Below are 26,649 nucleotides of genomic sequence, written 5' to 3'. Positions count from 1 at the left end.
GACCCCCCCCCCCCCCCCCACGTACGCCTATTTATGTACGCCTCTCCGCTCCTACTTCCCCACTGCCATAACCTAGGGACTGTCCTAAAACTATGAACAAAGGAAACCACAATAACCTCTGACAATAACGTTTGTCACAATAAAGACATTGATCACGATATCACTTCTGTTGTGCATTCGAGCAGTGTATTTGGTGGTACATCTCCTACTGGCGACTCATCACTCTCTGACAATGGCAAGAAAGTGTTCTGGAAAGTGGGTAATGTGTTGCATTCTTTTATTGACCTTACACAACTGTTACAGCATTACAGCGATGCCATGGGTAACAGAATAATCAGACATGCAGCATGCCAACGTACTTAATCTAAGTCAATCAACACATTTGAATACTCATCCACCTTCTATAACACAAACAGCAGATTTACATCAACGAATAAATAGAAGGCAAACTTTTCCTGGTAACCGAAAACTCAGGATAACTCAAAGATTGTATTTCTGTATGGATATGGATTTCTGCTTTTGCCAACAAAAAAGTTTCATACTGCATGCTAATATACTGGAAAGTTGCTGATGCAGGAATTATTTTAGTCTTAAGGAAATGTTCTTAAAGCCAACTGGGCCAAAGAGCTCAGCACACATTTTCGCCAGAAGTTGTTGGAGTTGGTTATGGAGAGTAAATGACCAAATTTATACACTTGAAAAAAACAAGATGGCAAAAAAGTCAGGTAAAAATACATAATATTTATCAATGCAAATAACTGAATAAATATAGGATGGTGATATAATAGTGACTACCATTATGGGACACTCACAGAAAGCGGATTCATTCATTATACTGATAAGACAAAATCACACAGCTTAGAAAAGGCATTGATAGTTATATTCATTTGATGCATAATTGTATTTAAGCTTAAAAATAGCAAAGTGAACATCAGACAGAATATCACAAAAATGATCAATCATTTTCCATGTTTACACCCTTACCCATTTACCAGTAAGAAGCCCCAAAATGATCAATCATTTTTGAAATGTTTACATTTACGCCGTTAACGTTTATCAGTAATAAACCCTATTTTCGTATATTCACACAGTATGTACTCAGTGAGTGCCTCGACTGTAGTTTAAGAAACGCATGCTGTGTGAGAGTTCGCTGTGCGACAGTAAAACTGCTCTCCAAATCTAGCTCTACTGTTTTCTGGAGATTTGAGCGTCGGAAGGAGCTCTTGTGTGGCCGGGGAGTGTTTATTGCGGTCGGTGGGCTGGCCTCTGGCAGTCTGGGGTCCTCACTGTTCAGAGGCGGAGCTGTCGTCTCTCGCTAGTCCTTCTGATCCTGCTGGTTCTGAAACACAGGGGAAAAAACCCTGAAGAGTGACAGCAGAAAACCCTTTTCCATTAAAGCGCATTCTTCCAGCGGTCAGGCCTTTAAAGCGGGGGGATTTCACTAGGAACAGCGTTGGAGGACTGCTTGCGCTTGCTGGAGGAAACGCCCGCTGCTCCGCCTCCTCCCGAATGGATGGAGCACGCCTTCGAAATAAGACTCGGCCCAACCAAAAAGGTTCCAGAAAAGTAAATGAAAGAAAAGTTTACACAGGCCTGTTTTAGAATTGAGACTATTACAATAAAACATTCGAAAGTTCATTACTTTATATTAACCCTCCTGTTATGTTGCGGGTCAAATTGACCCTTTTTAAAGTTTGAAAATCTAGGAAAAATACTTAAAATACTTAAAATTATTTTTTCAGTATGAACAACATTTTAAATGAAAATGGTTCATTTCATGTATTTGCAAACCCCCCCCTGTATGGGGATTGACCCGGGAACATTTTTGCTGTACCTAAAAAATGAACAGAACAGGAGGGTTAAGCCAGGATAAATTAAAAGACAAATCATGGCAGCTTAAGAAGGGTAGTTGGAGTTCATTAAAAAAAGAAAAGGAAAAAAGATCAATACCTTATACAGTCATCATTTCACATGTATATTAGATTGCAAAATTCCAAACTAAAATGTTTTATATAATCAGTAATACGTATTTTGAAATGAGCATACCAAAGTTTAGCATACCAGATGCAGCCAGTGCTATTAACACAATGTAGTTCAGCATACCAGATGCAGCCGGTTCCTTATAACACGACTGTTTACAGTAGGTGCTCTGTGCAAGTGGCCGCCCCTGAAGGAGTGTGCTGTACCACGCTCAAAAAGACTCATTTTCCCAGCGGCACAGGGCTGATACTCTGGCCATGCATGACAAAGCACAGCATCTGTCTGCTGCTTTGTTAAAAGAGTGTAAATTATGCATGCGGGCGAATGGCTTCCTATTGAGACCCAATTTGTGGGAGTGAGAACACGGCCAATGGGAAGCCATTAATGAACCACTTTAAACACCATGACGGGCCCTCCGAGCCACCACTCCGTGCTACAGACTGAGCTTCCTGTGGGGCCGACTGTGGTGAAAGAAGAAAAAGAAAATACTCATTCATTCATCGAAATACAATTAACTCTCATATTCATACCTTTACACACTAATAATAACACAGCCGTTCAACACGCCACAATACATTCAGATTGACTCAACAAAGCAAAGTGCAATCATTGGATGTGTAATAATAAGAGATGGTTAGAAAAACATTTGTAACAGTGGTACCAAGAAGTGCAAAAACGAAACATACTGTTAATGCAATCATCTGTCCTGAAACACTGGTACTCAGCTGTCCTCTCAACATATCCAGTATTAAATGTCCTTGTCGAATAAAGCCCTGTCATTTGGACTACAAAAGACTGTTCTAAAAGTTCTATGGATTATCTAATTTATTATAATAATAATTATTATTATTAGTAATAATAATAATAATAATAATAGTAACAATGGAAATGCAGAGCCGACGCTGCTCAACTCAAGCCTGGCTTACTGTGTTGCAGATTCAGCCATTGTGCTTTAATATTTTCTGGAATATGTTGCTGGGTTTCCCGAAGGAGGGGTGACTGTGGAACAAGGCAGGCTGTAGTTGGAGAGCGTCTCCATGGAGGCACGCATTAATCCAACCGATGTCATGGTCGCTCAAGAAGATGCACCTGGAGTTAAAAATAACACCTTCATGCCCAAGATGCTTAGCAACCAAGAACTAGGTTGCCGTTGCTAAGGAAAGGCCTAAATTGGGCAGCAGTTTCCTGGCCTCCCCCAAGGGGTTGGGCAAGAGACTGTGACCAATCCAAGGCGAGGTGTAAAGTGTGTGCTAAGAGCTAACACCTTGGGGCTGGGTCACTTTTTTGCACCCTGTTGTATTTTTGCACAGTTTGTCTGTCCGGGTTATTTTGTATGCTTTTATGTGATATTGCCTAAAAACAAAATGTGTTGCCCTTCTTGGCCAGGTCTCTCCGGTATAAGAGGTTTTTAATCTCAACGGGACTAACCTGGTAAAATAAAGGTTAAATAAATAAATAAATAAATACTCTACATGCGTGACAAAAGATGCTGTTTCTTTGTACAGCACTGTAACATTATGCTAAACCCTGACTGAATAGTGCATCTTTAAACAGCTCTCAAGTTTGAAACCTGGGAGACTTCCTTCGTAAAAACAATATTGTTGCATGAAGTTGTACTGATGAGCCAATAGGGGGCAGTCTTCCCTGTGGATGAAATGGAAATCCATTCCAGTTCAGTAAAGGGGATACTTTCTGTATTTTGGATGCAATGTCAATGTTTCGGATTCCCATGACACTTCTCACAAAGAGCAGGGGGGCCCCAGTGTCCTGGGTGCATTTCACCCCCGACTCCCTGATTTCATCATTCAGTCTCCCACTCCACCTGAGCTGGTGAACTTTTTGGTAACAAAATTGCTGTTGTTTGGGGGGTTATATATGCCCTGTTATATATACCCCCCCTATTATTATTATTATTATTATTATTATTGGATGGAAGAGTGTGCTGAAGCTTAGAGTATGTTGCTCACGGTATGTAGACAATTTCTATTTAGGCTTATTTATGTGGCAAATACATTTATTTATGCTCAGTTTGATACAGTAATATTCAATAATTCTGTACCTTCAGTTCTGAGAGACAAAGGCCCAACTATGAGACAGAGGCTGTGGTAAATCTGCTGTACTAGCTGTCTGCTACAATCTTCTTATGTCACTTCTATAATTTATGGACCTGCAATTATTCACAATTTAGGGTAGGCATGACATATTATCTGCTGATTTTCACTTATGCAAATTCAGAATTTGAATATAAATTTGATGCATTAGTAGAGAATCCGCCAGCATATATATATATATATATATATATATATATATATATTTTTTTTTTTTTCACAAGACGCAGAACGTGTCTTCTGGTTCTTGCACCAGTAAATGCAAGGAAACGTGAACAGAGTCACGACATAGAAAGGGCTGTGTCCTTCGATGCTCTAACGAAAAGTACAGCGGGCATCTTTGAGATGAGCATCTGCCGAAACTAAGGCCTGCGATATTAGTCTGTGAAAATCAATAAGATTCATATTACGAGTCCTGGAAGGAATCCTGAGTGTCCTGCCTAACACAATATGGGCGATGAGAGAGAGGCATCTGCTTCAGAACTGAGACCAGCGCAATATGCTACAGACACTCAGAGGGCCAGAATGACTGCTTTATGGCTCTTCGGTGTGTGGCTGCTCTGTACACAAGAGTGGTAACAAAAGACTTTATACATCTAGACATTAATATCTATTTATGCCGGTCTCCGTACTGATGGTGTCAATGGCTAACTGCCTCCTTGAGCAGTATTCATAAGGCTTGCAAGAGCTCCTTGGTTATTTTAAATGTTTTAGTGTAATTAGTGCGACAGAGCCACATCACTGTGAACATTCTCAAAATCCCACATACTCAGTCAAATGTTCTGTGTTAAATCAACTCTCACAGAGCACATACGGTCCCTGTTAGTGCATATGTACTCCAATATTAGAGCTGAATTAACACTGGACATGCTTTTGTGTATATGTTTAGATGTAGAAACGTTACAATCAGCCAAACCTACATTAAATGCCATTGTGAGTTGCATGCAAAGCTCCTATAAAGTCAGCTGGAGCCCTTTTAACAGAAAAGCTGAAAATATGGCACATATGGACTTAAGCTCCCAGCTTTAGTGTTGTGCTGTAGATGGGAGTAATAGCCCCTGTGGAAGGGCTGGGCTGTTTTTCACGCATTTGGCTCTGAGCGTAGATAAACCTTTGAGACCACCATGAGGGACTGCTTTCTGCTGACCAGCACTGGATCTTTGGCGAGGATGAATACTTCGGCAAAAAAAAAAAACAACAACAAGAAAACCCTAATTGTGTGGTGGTATGTGTGCTGCGTATGTAGGCTAAAGAGATACTCTACAAGCTTTATCAATGTGACGCTATACAATGCTACCTTGAGCTGTGTGAGAGGACCTCAGGCAGACCCAGTAACTGAATGATGTATGTGAATGTTGCATGTGTATGATGAGACAGAGGGTACTATCAGAGAGTAGAGTGCATATCGAAATTTGCAGTGCAAATCGTGAATGCCTTTGTACTCACTCTTGTGGCTCACAGGGAGTTGAAAAAAGTCATGTTGTACTGTATTGTATTGTACTGTGCTGTATTTTATTGTTATGTGCTGTACTGTATTGTATTGTGCTGTATTGTATTGTACTGTGCTGTATTTTATTGTTATGTGCTGTATTGTATTGTATTGTGCTGTATTTTATTGTTATGTGCTGTATTGTATTGTATTGTGCTGTGTTGTTTTTCCGACTTTATTCAGATTGCCAATGGAGAAATACATTATTTTCAGTGAAGAAACATATATTCTGTTGCACACTCTCATCCCATTGTTCCCTTGTCAGACGTATAAGGAACTTCAGCAGCAGCGCTCAGCAGAAACAAGGTTAGAATTTCAAGCAGAAAACAGTGGATACAGTAAGCTAAAGCGTACAGTGTGCAGTGGAACCCACAATGCCACAGCCAGGTGATTAATCTATCACTGCTGGAACTAATTAAGGCTTCCCTCCCCTCTGGAATTCTGCTCTCGTTAACTAATTAGAAAGCTACAAATGGCCATGCTTAAAAAGTGCTCTGCTCTACATGAAAAAAATGTAAATTATTAATGAAACACAATTAAAAATGTATTGATCATCGTGTGAAGAGAAGAGGGTTCTCCTGAAGGGAAGAAGGAGAACGTGCTCTTTCCGAACGGTGAACGTGATGCATCCAACTTCTTCGCTACAAAGTGGCTAAAGAAGGCTCTTTACAAGCAGCCTTCAGGCAAATGTGTTTTTGAAACCCAAGAATCTCAGTTCACAGAACAATCCTACAGCTCTGCTTTCTATTTAAACACTGCAATGTTTTCCTTCATCCTGTTGTGTTAAATGCAAACTTACTGCACTGCATAGCTATTATAAAAAGCTTTGGCGTTTCTGTATCTCCTCACCCAACCACCAAGCAACCATGCACCCCACCTCCCTCCCGCCCCCTGTAACCACACACACACACACACACACACACACACACACACACACAGGAATGAGAGTTACAGCACTAAAACAAACATTCAAGAAGTCTTCTTCCCTGTGAAAAGAAATCACTTCAGCTTACCTTGCTGGAATAGCATGCTAACGTGAGCCAGGTGTGGCACATTATTGATGTTAGACCAGATGACCCTACACTATACCAGCGGTCCTCTCCTTAACTGTTATCAGCTGTTAACTCCTCCTCAATTAAAGCAGCAGATCACAGCGTACAATAGTATTTCTCTAAACCTTGTTTTTGGCTTTCTAGCATTGGGTCCACTGGAGAAGCGGATTGGTCTCGGCTGCGCGGGCTAGTGGAGAGCACACACACCTGGGTTGCATTAATTAATCAACCCAGGTGCTTAAAGGTGTGCTGCTCTCCACAGTTTGGGGGCAGAGACCGGGAGCTCACACCGAGAGCGTGTTTCTTTACTAAGTTTCTTTGTTTAGTTTTGTTTACGTGTTTGGCAGAGCACAAAACGAAAGTAACCCCCCACTGAGGGTGAATATTATTTTATTGTGTGTTTGTGTGGGTGCGCTCTCTCTCTCCGTGCGGCAGACAACAGCGTTTCCTGGACCTGCCGCATCTCCCTTCCAGGGGTGCCACGCTGGCATGCGAGAGGCTTCTACCAGCCATGACCAGGTTTGGCCCGGGACTGACCTGGTATCAGGTGGACTTGCTCTTTATTACACTCCACCCTTGCCAGACGTTCTCCGGGACTGACCTGAGTCCCTCTGGCTGCCGCTGAGCGCGTCAGGACTGCTGCTCACCTCCTCCCGCGGCTTGTCGTCCTTCATCTTCTTGCGTGTCATGTGACCGCGGAAGCCGGCCTGGATCTTTGCTGCTGCCTTGTTGGCCTCGGGGTCATCCAGTGGGATGTCCATGACGTCCTCCTCCTCCTGGGGCTGGCTGCACTCCTCCTGTTGGCCAAAAGGGGGCATCAGGCCAGTGTGGTGACTTTACAGCCTCACAAACCCACAAAATGGCCTCCCCGATTTGGAATGCCAAATCATAATAGGCCTGCCCCATTAGTCCCACCCTGTTAACAACGTGTTCTGTTATTAATCACGTGGTTGTCAACCACGAAAGGGAAAGTTATGGCCAGTAGGTTCCTATGCCCATGGTGTTCATTTCTTTCCAGAGTGGCTTTCTAGTGACAACCCTGCTCCATCACTGCAAAGGATTCTGGCAGTTTGGAAGGCGACACTCTTCTGAAATGCATTCTAGGAGCCACCGCTTCTCTTCACTTTGGAACCCACCAGATGGTGCAGGCAGGCTGCTGATGGCTGTTCCACCAGAGGAGGCCTTGTTGTGTGGTAAGAGCGGGATGTGGTCCTGCCTGAAACTGAGCCTTCATGTGAGATGCTATGGCCAGAGCTGCCCCATGGGGCTCCAGGGGATTCAGCCACAACCACTGGCCTCATCACTGTGCTAGACGTTTCTAGACGCCCAAATCATATTGTGCTGTAAGAGAACATTGTCTTTTGATTGGTTCATATGAGTTGGTGATCGACAGGACATGGTAGACTGAACACAGTGTTTGTGAAGCCTTCCTGTCAGCCCTTTTTCCTCCAATAAATTTCATGCTATATATTTTATTTTATATTATGGAATATACATATTTGTCATTATAAAATTGGTCAATAAAAATAAAACTTGAAGCCAAAGAGAATTGAAGTAAAGGCCGAAGAAACATTGATGGAGGCTTTTCAAATACAATGTGAATCCATAGCTTTTGTGGTGTTTTGTGAGGAACAGAAGTATAAGTAATGTGTGCCCTAATAAGGACACACAAGATGGAACTCTAAATATGGGATTGTTCTTTGAGAAAGCTGTATTCAGGTTGCACTGCCACAGATTCTTTTGCCAGAATGATTCACATTTGACCAAGCAAAGCAGATAGAAATTGATTAGATTTGCACATTAACTAATTACTATGTTGCTAAACAACTTAGCTGAAGTGATATTAAAGTCTAAGCTTTCTTGTACTCTTCTTGTAATATGGTAGGCTATTTAAGGAAAAGGAGAAATACATCAGTCATGCATAGTTAGAATCAGAGAAACAGAAAGACATAAAGTAACTCCAATCATAATTACTTCACATTTCAGTTGCCATTGAGATAATTTAGCAAAAAAAAAAAAAATCAATCTGTTTTAACAAACTAGATTAATCATGTAGATAAAGATTTGGATTTCTCATTAAGATAATGGTATACAGTCCACGTTAATTCCACGTTATGTGAGAGTATTACGTCTAAGCTGATCATACCTCTGTCCCTAATGGTGTTTCCTAGTTAAAAATAACTAGGAAACATCAACATTAACTTAAGTTAAGCCATAGTCAGGAACATGCTACGTTGTTGCTTTGAAGATGAGCAGCTTGTGATGTAATCAATAAAATAGGCCAATGTCATCATTCAATACAGGACACTGATCTTTACATCTTACAGTGATCTTTAATTTATCTGTCTAGCGTATCCAAAAGCAGAGACACTGGAACGCACTGACGAACACCGGGGATTCAGGACCGGCTGCAGATGCAAAAAAAATCAACTTCTTCCTGCGTCATTCTGCAACCCTCATCTCTATCCTGAGAGCTCCATGACAAAGCTAATCAGCTTGCCCTCGCAGTGGTGGGCGATGCCCATCAAGCCCAGCTGCAGGAGCTTCCGTACATAGCTAGGCTCCGTCACGTCATGGGTAATTGCTCCCTGGAATCGCCCCAGGTGGTCATGGGTAATTGGTGTGAGAGCAGAGGAAAGCAAGCACAGCAAGGAGCAAGGGAAGCCAAGGAGCTCCTGTGTCACCACCCCCGCCATCCCCCTCCACGGCAAAAAGGGTAAGCAATGCTCTCTTATGCAGAACAGGGTGTGAAGTCAGGGGCCAGAATCTGGAACCAGTTCCCTCTCAATTTAAGTGTACACCAAAGCATGCTACATGTTTCATAGCTCATTCTGAAGTTTTTTTTTTCCTTTTGTTATTTGATCTGCTGAGTGAACTGGGCAAAAACACAACAAAGCTAAAAGTTGCCCACACGCTTACTATTAATGACCTGGGAAAATTTAAAGCAGCTATAATAAGTGACATGAAAAAGCTACAGTACAGGCATGTTTTACAGTCTGGGAATTTGCCTGGGCCGTAATCAGCAGTAAAGCTAGAGCTTACTATGGCCTGTGACCTAACTGCAGGTTAAATTAGAGTATGATGCAGCCATCTACACTATAGATTCTTTGGGAAAGATGCCATTCTTCTGTCTGCCTAACATCTCGGTTTACTTTTCTTATTATTAAATACAGAGCAGTGGTCCATTTTAATTAAACCATCTATACCGGTCAAAGTCACCCACAGTTTTTAATCTACAGCTTACTCAGAGCCATCATAGGGGAAAACCCTGCTGACCGTTAGTTTGTCTGCATGACATGCTGCGGTGGCATTACAGCTGACACATTCACACACCAAGAGCACCGCAACGGCTCTCTGTATTGCATTAAAACATCAGTGATACAAAAAACTCATAATCCACTGTCTGCATCTGACATCTGAATCTTACTCATCTGCTAATGTAAGTTTGTGTTTTCGAAAGATGTTCAGTTCAAAAGTTCAGAGGATACAGAACAATATTAAAACCCCTTTAACTTCAGATGTAAAATTAGGCGTTTTGCAAGCCTTTGAAGGACGGGGAAATAATTGTAGCTGATCACAGCTTTTGCTGTCCGACTCGCAGGTGCCCACTCGTAATAGGCTCTTTCTTATGTAATGGTTACTGATGAGGTGATGTGTGTGATGTGTAGTCCTGCTCCATGTACAGTTAAATTCAGCCAGAATGACTGCATGGCAAGGAAGAGGAACAGGGAGAGGCAACCAAAGAGATTCATCTTTTTTCTTTTTTTTTTAGCAAAAAAAAGGTGAGCAAGGTAAGCATAGGTGGTAGGGTGGGGTCGAGGTTTATGGACAGATGGATCCCCTTTTATAAAATGCCTTCTTCCATGAACCTCCACACACCAGTGCCCGCCCCCCACTGAAATGAAATCCCACACAAAGAGTGGAATTTCCCCCAGTCCACGCTGTGCTTGGAGAGGTCTGTGTTTCCCTCCAGTGGTTCCCCTTCCTCACAGCGCATGATTATAAAACGGCACTATCCAAAAAAAGCATGCACTGCACATGTCCGCTGCAACCTTAAATCCCCCAGCACCACACTGCTGCGGACTCTGAGAGTGAACTCCATTAGCAGATCAGATGCATACAATACATCCGTGCATAAATACATTATGCTGTATCAAGAGTTCGCTGGTGAATGTCCCCCACTGAACCCCCCACCCACTCCCCTCCCCCCGCCCCGTGTGGGAGTATGTCCACCCACCTCTCAGGCTGTCATTTCTTAGCCCCCTCTCTTAGCGCTACATGTGCTTCCCAAATTCCAGCAGGCGGACAGCGCTGTTTTGTACTCCCTCATTTTCACCAAGATACCAAATCAAATTCTTTGGACTTCAGACAAGCATCCACAAACAATCTCTCTTCTATCGGTGGGGAGAGTAGATGTGGCTTTCCCTTTAGATTTAATAGAATGGAATTTCACCTTTGTGATGCAACAGACTTGTAATGGCGCTTGTGATGTCAAAGGTGTAATGAACACTTCAACTTTGATATAATAGAAGTAATGGCTTTTTTCTATTGTAATGCTATGGAGTCAATTAACTTGTGATGTAATGGCCTTTTCTCCTTGTGATGTAATAGACATAACAGTCTGTGGTTAAGACACTGCACAGCAGCCCTTCCAGTCTGTCTTTTTGTCAGTCTGTCTCTCCATCTGTCAGTCATCCATTCATCCATATAGATCTGCACTGAGTATTTCTTAACAAACAAAGCAGAAATACTGTAATTACAGCAAATAATGCTTTTGAACAAAATATAAGCTACAAAATCAAGAATCACTATTTATTTCTGTCCAATAGTGAAATAAACCAAAAAGTTATTCAGAAATAGACCATTTTTTACGTGAACAGTTACACGTTAATGTAAGGCTACCCTGTTTTATATTGAGCTGTGTGCAGTCTACTCTTAAATCAATTACATATATCCCCGTTGAAGCGTAACTCCAACATTCAAGAGTAAAGCATAAATTCCAACCGCGGGCACTTAAAGACCAGCGCAACACGCCCAGCTGGCAGCAAAAGACTCGGAGTTCAGCGCCAGCGTGCACAGCTTTGTCGCGACCAAGCATCCGTGTTTAACTTTGAAAGACAACGGCATCAAATCATAAAACATTTAAAGCAACTATAGTCTTACTGTTTTCATAGTATGTATGATTTGAGAAAATTCTATTCCAAATCAGTGCTTTACAAATTCTGTATGTCAATAATAATAATAATAATAATAATAATAATAAGCATTTATTTTAAAATAAGTGATACTGTCCGGCTAGAAAGACGAGCTCTTAGCTTATCATCTGAAATTTAAGACGAGCATCGTGTTCTTATGAGGTCGGTTAAAACACTCCTTAACAATATTCAGCGTTTGAACTTGAGTTCACTCCGATAATATTAATATTGTGAAACACAACTACGTTATGCAAACTCGAAAAAATTTGATTACAACTATTTTAAGTGTTTCCAAATTTTCATGATTCGTCTTGAATGCGGTCACATTTATAATTATGATAATTTGTTAATCAATTAATTACGCTTTAAATAAACATCAATAGGCTACTTACGATGTGACAGTCCATGTCGGCTGGTTAGACAGTTCGTAACTTTCAGAAGCAATATATTCTTATTGTATTGCTGAGCGAAATTGTCTTAGCAACACAGCCTCCTACAGACACAAATGGGCTACACAAGCTCTCTCTCTCTCTCTCTCTCTCTCTCTCTCTCTCTCGCTGTCTCTCGCTCTCTCTCGCACACACACACACACAGACACACGTCTTAAACTACAGCCATTAGTTATCTATAGGTGTAGCTCAGAAACCGAAGACTACCCATTAGAAGCAAAGTAGATAGATGTTCTTCATGAATCCTTAATACTGGCAGTAATATTCGTCGGAATTCCCCAATGCATACTATGCATGGTTTGCTGTTACAAACTGTTTATTACACTTTCAGAGTACAACTTAAAGACCATGTATAATTTGTTCCCAGGTGTTACTTCAGAGGTTCTGTGTTCGCTTTTATAAACACACACATTTAATAAAGCCATGACCAAGTGTCAAATGTAATGTTCAGGGAATATTAAACAAAAGCAGAAGTATTAACGATGTACTTTATATATTATAAATTATTCATTGGTGCGTAGGCATTCCTGCCAAATCCGGTGGGAGAGAAGTTGACTTTTAATGTCCGTGTTGCCAGAACCGTTCTTTAGCTTATTTTAATTTAGAGAGTCTGCTTTAAATCTAATTTACTCACTGTCTAAATGTGTTTAGATCGTGCTTAGCTTGTTTTACTGTCACTTGCAATGGTACATGAATAATATTTAGGTCCTTCAACAATAATAACCCCTCTCCCTCTCTCTGTTTATATATAATGTAATGTATAAAAGTGCTGTAATTTCTTCATGGTGGTACAAAAATGTATAAAAATACCCATTAATCAAATGTGAATTGTTTCATTACAAGTATAAAATTGTGGAGTACAGAGCCAAATCAAGAAAAAAATATGTCTTTGTCCCAAATAGTATATACACATAACCTGCTAATATGTTATTGGCGTGCGGTTCTCCTCTGCCATATATTAACATTTTAACAGAGCTGTGCTCCTGTTCCCCAGTGACACACTGGCTGGTCCCAATTCACAAACAACATCAAAGAACCAGCTTCAAAGCCTGGCACATTTAATTAAGAGTACAGTATGATGACATAGGTCAAGCTAAATGCTCGTTGTCATTTGTGTCTCGGTGGTTATAGGTCAGCCAGCAGCAGGAGGTCACAGATCTCCAACCACTACACAGCCTCGTTTCCTAACGCATTTAAATTTAGACTATTCTTTTCGTCGCCATCCCCCTGCCGCAGAGACAGATATTTTACCATATCACGATAATTTCCCGTGTTCAGGTCTTATGTTTCTGCTGTAATATGAAGATGTTAATGCAAATGAAGACTACTTAATGTGGAAGGAAGGAAGGAAGTGCCAAGGGCAGAGAACCCGAGCAGAATATTATTATGAATAATTATGTATTATCATATAGTTATTTTCAGGTTTTCTGGAACGATGGCAGATTCTGTATAATGGATAACAGAATGAATGATAAACTGTCTACCTCTCAGCATAACTAAAATAAGTGTTGGCAACATTCCATTGTTTTCGCAGCACTGACTTTAAGCAAAGTCAGCAAACTACCAATAAGGACATTTAATGAGGGGAATGGGCCATTCAGCAAACAGAATCTGGTTATTTTTGCTCAAGACTCAAAATGCATACAACAGTACTGTGCCCAGCCTGGTCTCAAACACCCCAATGACCTCTACTTCTACTATAAGGCACAGCCTGCAATGCCATCCATTCCATATTATTTACAGAAAACAAAATACTCTACTACTGTAATTTCCACAGCCACTGGGAACAGCTGTTTTTGCACCTGGCTGTTAACTTTATGCCAATCCTCAATTACTTCAAGCTCTTTAAACATCACTGACTCTGTCTCAGCCTTCTTTGTACACATTTGGAAACAAATACATTAAGTCTTACCTGCAAATGTATTTGATGTGTAATATTGTTGGAAACAAGCATTGCGAGTATTGACTAAATGAGCATCCTCATTTTGATTTTACATTGCATGAGAGAACAACGATTAAATAAACGCCAAATTTCTTTCTGTGGAAAGGCCAGGAGAGGATTGGTGAAGGTTAAGTCAATGCTGACACTTGACACTGAAGTTGCATTACAAGTATTGCTGTATTGTCTGATTGATTCATTCATATTATAAAATGCTTATTAAAACAGTACAGTCAAGCAGTTTGTAACAGAAGAGGGCTATGAGCTAAAATGCGATTCCAAGGGTGAAAAAAGGACAATTAAGATGCTTGAAAGTTGTCCATTGCGATTACTTGTTGGCACATAAACTCTAAAACAGCTCAGGCATTGCTTGTGCCCAGGGAGATGCCATAAATCGATTTGAGAGAAGAGAGAGTGTGGCTGGCCTCCACCATCCTTCAGCACCACCTCCGCTTGCTGTCACCGTGGTGACACATATCAGGACACTAAGCAAAGCCATTTGTCTGCTTTATGTCTGAGTTCCTCTTGATATTGCTACCCCCCACCCTCGTTCCATATCATTTACTCTAACGGATTAGCCCTTGCATTTAAAACACTCAATAATTTTCATTGTTATTGTAATCACCATTTATATTACTTATAAACATCCAATTAACCAACTGCGTGCCACTTAGGAGTGAATAACGCCATGAAGGGCTATATTTTAACGATCTAAGCGCACAGTCTAAAGCGCATGGCGCAAATGCATTTAGGGCGTGTCCAAATCCACTTTTGCTAGTTTAACGGCGGATAATCTGAGCGCAAAGTAAGGCGCATAATTCAAAGGTGTAGTACTATGTCTCTTAATTAATCATAGGTGTGTTTTGGGCGTAACAAGAAATAAACCAATCAGAGTGTCATCTCCCATTCCCTTTAAAAGCCAGGTGCACTTGCACCTTGGCGGATTGCTATTATAATGGCGCTTCTCTTATGCAATGTATTACAATTATGACATGTATTTTTTAAAAATATTGCGCGTTGTGCACCCGCATATGTAGGCGCATATTAGTATCTTAATACTGCACCCTTAAAATAATAAATACTGCGCCATTGACTTAAAACCAGATTTTTGTTGGTCAATCACGCAATCGCTTTCCGCTGCCTCAAGATAGCAATACGCCAACAATGCACCTGACCACACCTCATTTTAAGACCAGCACGCCCATGGGCGCTCAGATGGGTGCAAGTACATTTGCTGTTTAAACAACGTGGGCGCTGGACGGGAAAATGACAACTGCGTCGGTCTGAAACTAGCAAAGACACTTGAGTTGCGCTTGGCGCTGCGTGTAAGATAGAGCCTGAAGAGTATGTGAAAATGGAGCTTGTGGATGGGGTGGGAGAGGGGTGTGTCACTGATAACTGCCAGTGTTGAATCAACTCTAACAGTTATGGAAATAGTCTGTAAGAGTTGGTTTAACACCGAACAGTTTGCTATGTACTGTAGCCTGTGGGCACCGGGTGTGTCATTGGGATGCACAAAGGTACAGGTGGCCCAAGGCATGCTGGGTAATTTAAACTCAGCACAACCCTTGTGGTATGAGGCCAGCTGTGTCCCTCTGCTGCAGACCAGTGAATGTCAGCAAAGAACAAAACCGAGGCTTTAAGCTGTGACTACAGGGGCCAGCCTGCACTCTTATCAAAACTCTTCAGTAAGTAGCAGCTTGCTGCTACAGATGCTCCTTTTAATAAGTGATGCTGGCTTTCACACTATAGGAAATAGGAAGAAAAAGTGCATTCAGGCGTGAATTTATTTCCCCTGGTCGATGACTAAATGTGGTTTTTGATGCACACTGCTACTCAGAATAGAGTCCATGTCCCCAGGACCCACGTAATACACACAAAGTCAACGGACAAGACACACACTGCGAGAACATGACCTACTCTAAAAAAAGAGAAAAATATATTCTGTCATAGTCCTCATAGGGAAAAACTAGATCAGTCAAAGACAGAAGGATAGCCTTACATTTTTGTAACTAGCATTAGTTGTAATTAGGTGTACCTCTGTAATCAGCAAAAAAAATTTTTACCCGAGCTAAATTATTAAAGTTTACCCAAAGATATCTTTCTTATATTTTACCATCAACCCATGATATGTGGAAAAGTAATCATTGGATACAGCTTACAACATTTCTAGATACTGTATAAACAAGTTCCTGGACTAAACACATGATCATTGATCTTTATGCTAGCAGAGAGATAGGGATTTGGATGCATGTTCTACTTTAACCTTCTCTGCAGCAAGATCATAAATGGAATATGGGGTCACGTGGCATGTATGCATGGTTGTACTTTATGCGGTTGTCCCTTTACATTGTAATGACATTATCAATATTTCAGACCAGTAAGTCAGTCTTTCACCACACAGGCTCAATAGTAGCTGAACATTTTAAATGACCAAAAGAATCCTCTTAAAGCCAGCATTCAGCCTTTAGAGAAGGACTCATAATTATAATAACTCATGTATATGGTGATGAGTTCTTCACATGGATCCAAAACATATTGTGCAGCATAAGAACTAAAGAACGATGACAGAGAAAAGGCTATCCATGCCATCTGGGCCTTTTGTTTTGTCTCCATTCTAGAGACTATCTAGAACTGCAGCTTCTCTCCTTCTAATACATACCCAGCAAGTTATTCTCTGTGTGAAAAACATTCTGATAGCAGTTAAAAATTTACTTGAACAAATTTACTTGAAATAATTTCAACCTTGTGTCTTTTTTTAATGCTGACTCAATGTGACTAATCAATGTGAAAAAACTTCTGAAACCTACTTTGTTCCTTTTAAATTTTGTGAACACTTAAATCAAATCTTCTTAGTCTAATTTTATTGTGCCTGAAGAGATTAATTGATAATGTTTAAGAACTTTTATATTCCATATTTTGAACCCATTTATTTTTCCTTTATCTTTTGTAACAGGAGTCCTTAGTGGGAGGACCATGTTTCTAAGTGTGACTCAGTTATAAGCAGTGGAATCGCCTTCAGAGGCTTGACTGATACAGGAAAATTTTAGCCACATTAAATATTGTCCTTACTGGAGTACACTGGTATATGAATATTTTTGTGTCTAAGAATTCTTAAATCTAAAATAATATAGAACAGATATTGTTTTTCTGCAATTAAAAGTACAATCTCTCACAATACACTTCTTTCTCCCTTCCCCACAACAACACGGAAACTACACATTGCAGTCTGGAAAAATAAGGCAATGGCGGAAAGAAAACAATGCATCTCTTACCATCCTAATGTTCAACGAAAACAACATTTTCATATTCCTGTCCTGACTTGCTTTTACAATAAACACCATCTGTGAAAATGGTGCAGAGAGGGTTCTAGATGGCCTTGCAACTGTGTTATAGTGATTTTGGTAAAAGGACAAATAAACTTTTTAGAAAATTTGAGTGAAGTTGACCTTTAGGTAGGCAGTCACTATCCATCAGTTTAATGGATTCCAACAGAGACATCTGACCTAAGCAATTTAGCCACAGACATCACAACTACCAGGGCCCATAATTCAGTGAAAAAGCAAACAATTACTGACTACTGCATACTGAACCAATCCCAAATCTTAACTTTTACCTCAGATGCATTAAAAACAGGTTTGCGAACAGTGACATCTTTCTCTTTCTGACGGCTAAGCAGGCAACTACACTTTCATTGTGCGAATGGCCCAGAATGAAATGTGTTCCACGTTCTTGTTTGTCCCTTTACCGTGCAGACAGTACAAAACTAACTTTGCCCACTTCCAGACGTATAGCGAGGCATCCAAATATAGCTCTCCCCAGAGAGCGTAGAAGCAGGTCACCATCGCATGAGCGGTGTGGAACATTAGAGTGGTACCTGAGTCCAAAGACTCTGCTCTTCTTCCATTTGCGACCAGGCCATGCGGAGAGAAGAAACTAATACAGTTGTGCACTGACCCACAACATCCTATTGGCATTGGATGCTGCAGGACTGAAACGGGACATGACTAACCGCCGTATCTGTGCTACCATTGCTTGCCATCACACCGCGATCCAATTAGAGCTGTCGTGTCCTATCTCTTACATCTGACTACACTACTACTGCTGACAATAACAAGTTTCCCCAATGGGCAGATTCTATGGAAATTCTATTCAGATCACTCAAAATATTTTAAAAAAGTGTCCAGAGGTGTCACAGACACCACATGAAAATAAACATGAGAACTAAACGCACGTCTGTGTGAATTGAATATAAAATAGTTTTACGACCCCTAAAAGACCATACCAACCATGCCTCTGTATATGTATGAGGGTCCGCAAAGCTACTACATTCTAGTAAAATAAAAAGGTGCCATAACCTTTTATTAAAGGAAAGCACCTTCGTAGTGTGGACAAGCACACCTATGTCATCACCAAAAGACATGCCATTTGACTACATGATTAGAGCAGCTGATATGGTGAATATTCAGAAGAAGCCTGACAGGATAGCAACTGAAAAATTGGAAATACGGACAAAGTCAAACATATTACAAGTAATAAACCCTGGAAGGAATATCACATCACTACTACACATTTACTAACAATATTAATCTTTTAGCCTGGAGCTTTCCTTTAATAAGATAAAGAGAAGAATGATGCACGTTTCCATGGCAATGCTGGGATGAATCCCCTCCTTCCCCCCTCCCTTTCGGTTCCCTCAGTGAAGTGGTGAACGAGCGAGTGAGCAAACGAGCCTGTCTTTAGACTCCATTAATTGGTTATCTGGATCTTGCATGGTGAGTTTAAGGTGCTGTGCGGCAGTGTGGAGGGGTCGTGCGTTGGGAAGGCGTGGTTTTTCCTCCTGCTGTTTCAGCTGCTCTCTTTCAGGTCTGCTTGCTTTTCCTCAGAACAGGCTCAAGCCTTTCCTCAAGAGCCAACAGAAGACAAAGCCTAACTACATTATCACAGTACACGTGGGAGTTTGCAAATCACTATAGACAATAAATATAGATGCAGTTTTTTTTTTTTTTGCTCACACACATCAAGTGAACAAAAGAGTAAAGAGCAAGATAACATCAAGGCATATATCAGATCCATAACAGGATCTCTCTCTCTCTCTCCCTCTCTCTCTCTCTCTCTCTCTCTCTCATAAACACACCCTCTACGCATTCATGCACAGGACCCGTGTATGTGAGCGCGCTCAATAAGCAGAACATGATCTGCCTGCCTGTCTTTTCCATGCGAAGATTAGCAAAAGGCCAGATTCAACCGCATAGCTGGGTGCGATACAGCTTTCATTATTTGTACAGTATTGATTGCTACAGTAATGCATGATCTCTCCCAAAATAAACAGACATCCAAAGAGGAGAAAAATCACAGTGCCCTGGGCACCCTGATAACCAAAGACACGGAGAACGGGTCCTTCTTTCCTCTCTCACTCTAACCCACTTTCCCTCTCCGTCTCGCCCAGGGTCCACCCTCATTGTGAATGTTCAGTTTCAGGTCCGCCGAGCAAAAGCATTAAAATGCTGTGCGTTTGCCTCCGAACGGCACAGCCTGAATTGGTTTGGTTTTAAGTGCCGCTGATTCACAAGGTGCTCCTGTATGACGTGCAAAGTTGGTGCGTTTCAGGCATCTAGAAGCCAGGCTATTTTTGTTACGTCTTCAATCACTGCGCTCTGGAGACCCGGGGAAGGGTACAAATCCGTTCGGTTGATCGGCAAAGTCCTTGAAGGGGCCATTTTTTACAGAACATCCGGGGACCTCTCTAGAAACAAGGGTGTGCAACTCAAGGTTACCTCACTGTTTGCTCTTTATGTTTTAAGGTCAGTTGGAGTTTCATCTCATCGATAGTGATTTTGTACAGGAAGGGTTTATTAAGTATGTAAGTACAGTATAGACTAACTAAGGCATACATTTATATGAAATATCCATGAATGCTAATGAATACCTTCCTATTGTATTTATATTTAGTATTAATGATGCTAATAGCCATATCATTCATATAAAATATTTCACATTAACTGTCAATTGAAATGTCATAGAAATGTTATAATACTGTTCTAGTTTTTATCAACTATTGCATGGTTAATACTAATCAAGGTATTACCTCTGTATCAATTAGAAATATTTCATGAATCATGTATCTAATCCTTTCAGCGGTGAAATACCATTATTTCCACATCATTAACATTTTTCTGGACAGACACAGGGGCCCTGTAATGTGAAAATCTCAAGTTTTACCTACCTTGTGGTCACCTTCTTCACCCACAGGCACCTTCTCCTCTTCCTGCTGTGCTGACTCCTGCTCGTCACTATGGTTCCTTTTGTCCATGTTCTGCAAAAGGTCCTCCCTTTCCTCCTTAGGTTCTCTTTCATCCATGTTGACCTCAGGTATTACAGCTGGGACCTGCTCCTCCAACTCTGCTCCTTGGGTCTGCTCCTCTAACTCTGCATCCTGAGCTTGCTCCTCCAACACTTCTCCTTGGGTCTGCTCCTCTGACTCTGAATCCTGAGCCTGCTCCTCCAACACTTCTCCTTGGGTCTGCTCCTCTGACTCTGAATTCTGAGCCTGCTCCTTCAACACTTCTCCTTGGTTCTGCTCCTCTGACTCTGCACCTTGGTTCAAATCTTCTGAGTTCTTAACCTGTCCCTGCTCCTCTGACTCTCTACCCTGTTCCTGCTCCTCTGACTCTTTACCCTGTTCTTGCTCCTCTGACTCTTTACCCTGTCTCTGCTCCTCTGACTCTTTACCCTGTTCCTGCTCCTCTGACTCTTTACCCTGTCTCTGCTCCTCTGAGTCTTTACCCTGTTCCTGCTCCTCTGACTCTATACCCTGGTCCTGCTCCTCTGACTCTATACCCTGTCTCTGCTCCTCTGACTCTATACCCTGTTCCTTCCCCACAGAACCCACATCCCTTCCTGGCTCTGATTCCTTTGCAACCTGTTGCTCAGCTGATATGCTCACGTTCTCCTTAGATTCAGCCTGAACATCTCCAACAGAGAATTCATCAGATTCGGCATCTGCAACCGAAGCATCTATCTTTGCCTCCTCTTTAGAATTGTCTTCATGATCATCAGCCTTGTCATCAGAGGTGTTTGTCATTCCTGCTGAATTCTGGGGAGGTGTGTCTCTGTTGGTGGCTTCGGCCTCTTCAGTACAGGTCTTCTGAGGCTGGAAACTCTCTGGATCATTATGCTCTTCAGTGCTACCTTCCTCCCTAGCAGAGCCTAAAGCCCTTTCTAAGGGTGGGTCCTCTTCCCCAGGAGAAGTTCTTCCTAAGGGTGGGTCCTCTTCCCCAGGAGAAGTTCTTCCTAAGGGTGGGTCCTCTTCCCCAGGAGAAGCTCTTCCTAAGGGTGGGTCCTCTTCCCCAGGAGAAGCTCTTCCTAAGGGTGGGTCCTCTTCCCCAGGAGAAGCCCTTCCTAATGGTGGGTCCTCCTCTCCTGTTTGGAGTTCAGTTCCGGATTTGTTTCCTCCCTTCAAGTGAAGATCCGACTTCGTGGCATCATCTATCTCAGCTGCCTCTTCATTCTCCTCCTGCCCTTCTCCATGTTCTAGCACAGCCTCTGGCGTTTCAGGTACCTCTCCCCTCACCTGTTCTGCTGCGTCCGTCCTCGGGGGAGTTTCCTCAACGGCGTTACCAGGGATGGCATCTTGCATCTGTCCCGCCTCATCATCTCTAAAGTCCAGCAGAACGCTTCCTGGAGACCCTGCTGTAGGGATTTCCTCTGGAACCGGGAGGGGGGTAGGCAGAGGGGTGGGAGTTCCCACTACAGTGGTGAGGTCGAATTCGCCCAGCCCCCCAGGCACTCGCAGCCCCTCTGCGCAGATGTCCACGTCTGCGACTCCTCCGTACGGGGCCACGGGTGAAGGGGCCAGTTCGGCAGCGCAGATGTCCTCGCTGGCTCTGCCGCCTGTCCCGCCTTCGCCCCAGGACTCCACGCCCGGCACATCGTCTAAGACGTCAAAGTTTGCGGACGAGACTGTTGAAATGTGAACCGGCTGGATGACTTCCTGCTCAACGTAGCCCGGGGTATCAGCAGCACTGTTCCTGAAGGGGAGAAGATTGAAAACAGATTCACTTTTTCTTCTTGTTTTGGAAGCAAATTTGCAAAGGACACAATATCTAACAATAAGGCTTTCAATAGACAGTTTTACAGTTTGAGTCCTGTAGCAGACTAGTATTTTTTGCTGCGTCACATGTAGTTCCTCAGTGCTTATGAAGGCCTGAATCCCAAGATACCAGCGTGCAAAATGTACTGCATGCCGTTAGGTCCCCACACATCCCCATGTTTACACTTTAAGAACAGAATGTAGCTGAATGTGAACAATAGTCCTGGCAGTGGCACCAGGCCGAATCGTCTGTTTCGACAGCACAGAGGCAGAAATCAATCTGGATTGTGCCCCCACACATTGACAGCCAAATGAAAAGACTATTCTGTCAAAACATACTGGCTAGCCCACACACTGCTGGCAAATGCAGGGAACATGTGGCTGTTTTAGGCTTCCACCTTCAAAACCATCCAGAACCAGGGCCCTACTTTGCAATATTTTCACTCGTTACTTACTGTCAGTACTAATGCAGGCCAAGTATTAAAGCATGTGAACATCAAATATGATTGCACACAGTATGATTCACTGTATAAACCAATGGAACTGAACAATTGCTCACATTTTTCCCACCACCACCCCCCCCCCCACCCCCTCACCCCCCTTTGGGGGACAGCTTTGTTGTGTCACAATATATATTCAATTACAAAAGCATACCTGTATGTGCACTGGTGTCTCCTGATGAACTGCCCACCCCCCACTCCAAAAACCTCCTCCCATCCCAGTGGCAAGTTTCCTTATCCAGAAAACCCACCCTCAGCCTCACTCCCATCCTCCCCCGACCCTCTCCCACTCCAAATCCAAGTTCTCAAATTCTCACTCTCCCTCTCAACAGTTGCTTCAAAGAGAAGTGATTAAGTGATTAAGACAATTTAGTGTCTCATTTGAGATTAACTATAGCGCAGAGTCCTGGCTTTTATTGGTCCAAAGTGCAGCATGCTACCCCTGCCCCCACCCACTCACACACCAACGGCACTCCAAATATCAGTCTGGGCTTCCCTTCTGTCTAAATCTTGTTTAAGTCCTCTCCTGTCCAAGTACTACCAGCCTTAATGAGCTTTTGATGCTGAGAAGGAGAAGGTATTTGGTACATATTCTGTGAAGTACTTTGAGAACTGCCCAGCTTTAAAAGCATATAATACAATTATTATTATTATTATTATTATGATGAGACACACACGTGAGAGACTGCATGCCACGCCACGGTTCTCGCTCCAGAGGACAGTGGTCTGTGTGTCGCTCCCTCAGGCTGGCTCATCGGTGTACGCGGTTCACCACCTCCAATCACGCCAATGCCTTCATCTCTCTGCACTACGAGCCAACTTCACTCGGTCTCAAGTGGCCGATAAGCTGTCTATCCCTGTGTCACCCTCAGAATCTGCCTACTCTCCAGGCTGTATATGCAGACCCTACAGACTAACCAAACGGTCAGCTCCACGTTTTTAAAGGCCAGGTTATTTTATGGGGTTCTTGGTTCTATTTATATCAGATTTAGTGTATGTTTTCAATCGGCCCAGACAGGTATGATGAAAGATATTTTTGATGTTTAGAAAGGTTTCTTGACAGTCTTCCAGCAACCTCTGGAAACATATCGTTGCTCTGCTAGCTACTTTGGAGTTAGCTGCAGTGCATTTTCATGCTTTAGACCATGAACACCCAAATGCCTGACACCTGCCACTGTAAAGCTGGCTTGTCATCAGTGAGTGAGTGAGTGACTGAGCAATACATGAATAAATAAACAGGATGAGCAATAGATTTCAGAGGTCAAATGGTCTAAATATAACATAATCAGCGTGTAGCTGAGGCTAGGCATTTATCCAATGTGGTATTTAGGAAGTGAACAGTTATATCTGAAGCTCTACATAATCAAAACAGCTTTTCACAGTGATCTTGGAGATTTATGTATTCCAAGAGGCATACTATGTGTGTACATGGTGTTACTGCAGTGGCTCATACTATGTTTTGCTGCCTATAATACCTGTTTTATCATTCAGATGTAGACCTAGAGTGAAAAGGAAAAAGCCATTGATAGTATAGTATACTATATATGTAGCATTTCTGCTATTTTAATCAGTTCAAGGCAAGTCTAAAGTAGTAATGCGAACACCTTAGTGTCCACAACTGCTAAAGATGGAAATCTATGTATATATGCAACTAATGCCTTCTAGTGTTCACTTTGTGGTACTACAACTACTGACATTCCAAGTAGTGCTGTACCATGAGAATTCATTATATCAGTGCATTGGATCATGTCATGTTCTGTCATGAACAGTAAAGTGAAAGCTTAAAAAATGATGACACTCTTACATGGAAGTAAAACTTTATATTTTACTGTATGGGCGTAATAAATAAAAAGCTTTGTGTTCCTAACACCATAAAACTTTATTCATTAATTTAACGCTTGACTGCTTCTCTCTCCGTTTGCCTCTCTCCTTCTTCTCGTTCTTATACTGTCTCTCTTTCTTTGTCTTTCTCTGTCTTTCTTGCTCTCTCTCTGTCTCTCTCTCTGTCTCTGTCTCTATCTCTCTCTCTCTCTCTCTCTCTCTTTCTCTCTCTCTGTCTCTCTCTCTCACTTGCTGGATGCTGCCTGGCTTCCTTGCACACGGTGTAAGAGAGACGGACTCACTCAGGGACGGTCTCCACGGCTTCTCGCTGTGGCTCAGAGCTGCCATCTGCTTCCTTCTCTGTTTCCTGCTTCATGCAACAACATCAACACAGAAGAATGAGACTTTGGCAAAGGAGGCATTAAAGGTGTCATTACACAGTGGGTATCGGCTGGACATCACCTACTCATGTACCTAACCCCTAACCCTAACCCTCATGACCTGTAGGTCATACTGGATAAAATAATCTGCATTAGTTATTAGACTACTACTACTTCTACTATTATTACTACCACCACTACTACTACTACTACTAATAATAATGTAATCATGATGGAGGTCAGGTGTTTTGTTTGGGTACTCCCTGTTTTTGGTCATACTGGGTCAGATTAGTGTGGAGGATGAAGAATTTACCTTAAATGCATGATTATTGTAGAATCTGTCTTCAAGTTTGGCTCCCCACTCTGCAGGATCCAGGCCACTTTCTATGGGCAAAAGCACTTCAGAGAATGTCTACCACGGCACCCTGCTAAAACATTTAGAGAAAGTTCTCCAGCTCTAATGTAGTGCTCATTGTCTTGAATAGGTCCATTCATTTCATATCTGACTTTCAGCTTCTAGTGACTAAGACCCTGAGGGGCACAGACCTGGGCATTTTAGGTTTGAGACCTCTCCTGCCTGGGATTGAATTTCATAACATATAGTTTGTTTAAAGTGATTGGTAGCACTACTACTACTGATAATAATAATAATAATAATAATAATAATAATAATAATTACGTCACCTTCTCTTTCTTTTAGAAGGGCACTGAAGTACAAAGCGGCGAATGTCGGGATGTCCTTTGGCTGATTTCTTAGGACTTCTCGTGCCAGCCCCTCCAGGAGGTTTCCAAAGCCCCGAGGGACCCGAAGGGTGGTGTTTGAAAAGGGTATTGACATCCCGTCGGCTTAACCGCAAATTAACACAACCACAACAAAGATTTGTAGCGAAATATATGCATGCATGCTTTAGGCGTTCACAGTAAAACATCCATTGTTAATTCAACACTAACATTATTAATTCAACTCTAACATATAACATTTGGTCCCCCATTAAACTCCAACAGATAACTCCAAATGTTTTCTGTTGGAGTTTAATTAACACTGTTAGAGCTAAATTAACACTATACATTTTACTCTGTATGTCATATTTCTGGGGTCGATTATTTAGCTATCTAAACAGTGTATTTCTCCCACCAATCCAACCTCTTGCTAAGCATATATTTTGCTAACTTAGTTAACTCTAGCAAAGTATTTGAAAAGCAAGCACTGCCTTCTGGTGTGCCCGAGCTTTCATATAGCTAGGCCCGGTACATTGAAAACTTTTGATATATAGGTAGCTACGAAGGTAACGTCAAATAATTATATGTTTCATTTCTGATTTTCTTACCGTTTGTTTCAGCTAGGTTTTATAAACCTCTAGTTTCAGTGACAGTTCCGACTTATCCTGCTGAATGGAAGTGTTGTCACTCGTTCCTAGGCAACGGGAAGCCATAAACGTTCTCTACGGGAGCTCGAATGGGTAAAATAAGGTAGTTTAAAACCTGTAGCAAAAGCACCAACAAACAGGCAGGGAATTTAAGATATTCGTTAGGCTTAGTCGTTACCTGTCGTGACTCATGACCTCTATGGGAGATTATTCTAATAATATTGGTATTCCCAGAATCATACTGTTGTACTGTTATGCGTGTCAAAATAGTGTTTTG

The 26,649-nt window shown here is 42.0% G+C and overlaps 1 protein-coding gene across 3 annotated transcripts; it reads right to left on the bottom strand.

Moving 5' to 3' along the window:
* Nucleotides 1-260: 260 nt before the first annotated feature.
* spa17 (sperm autoantigenic protein 17) lies at nt 261-26,512 on the bottom strand. 3 transcript variants are annotated; one of them, XM_064302568.1, is made up of 7 exons: nt 26,334-26,512; nt 25,690-25,851; nt 25,319-25,389; nt 24,928-24,992; nt 20,439-22,242; nt 7,231-7,426; nt 261-1,339 (listed from the first exon to the last, which is right to left on the bottom strand). In XM_064302568.1, exons 2-7 carry the CDS (start codon nt 25,841-25,843, stop codon nt 1,284-1,286), a joined length of 2,346 nt encoding a protein of 781 aa, XP_064158638.1. In that variant the 5' UTR covers nt 25,844-25,851; nt 26,334-26,512; the 3' UTR covers nt 261-1,283. The 3 variants fall into 3 exon arrangements, with proteins under 3 accessions (XP_064158638.1, XP_064158637.1, XP_064158639.1); XM_064302567.1 differs by having other exon boundaries at nt 24,928-24,995; nt 26,334-26,510; XM_064302569.1 differs by having other exon boundaries at nt 7,277-7,426; nt 24,928-24,995; nt 26,334-26,491.
* Between the last annotated feature and the right edge of the window lie 137 nt (nt 26,513-26,649).

This window comes from Anguilla rostrata, chromosome 12 (assembly GCF_018555375.3).
Source record: "Anguilla rostrata isolate EN2019 chromosome 12, ASM1855537v3, whole genome shotgun sequence".
NCBI classification, from domain to species: Eukaryota; Metazoa; Chordata; class Actinopteri; order Anguilliformes; family Anguillidae; genus Anguilla; species Anguilla rostrata.
The sequence above is the reverse complement of the archived record's forward strand: the minus strand, read 5'-3'. Positions and strand labels throughout refer to the sequence as shown.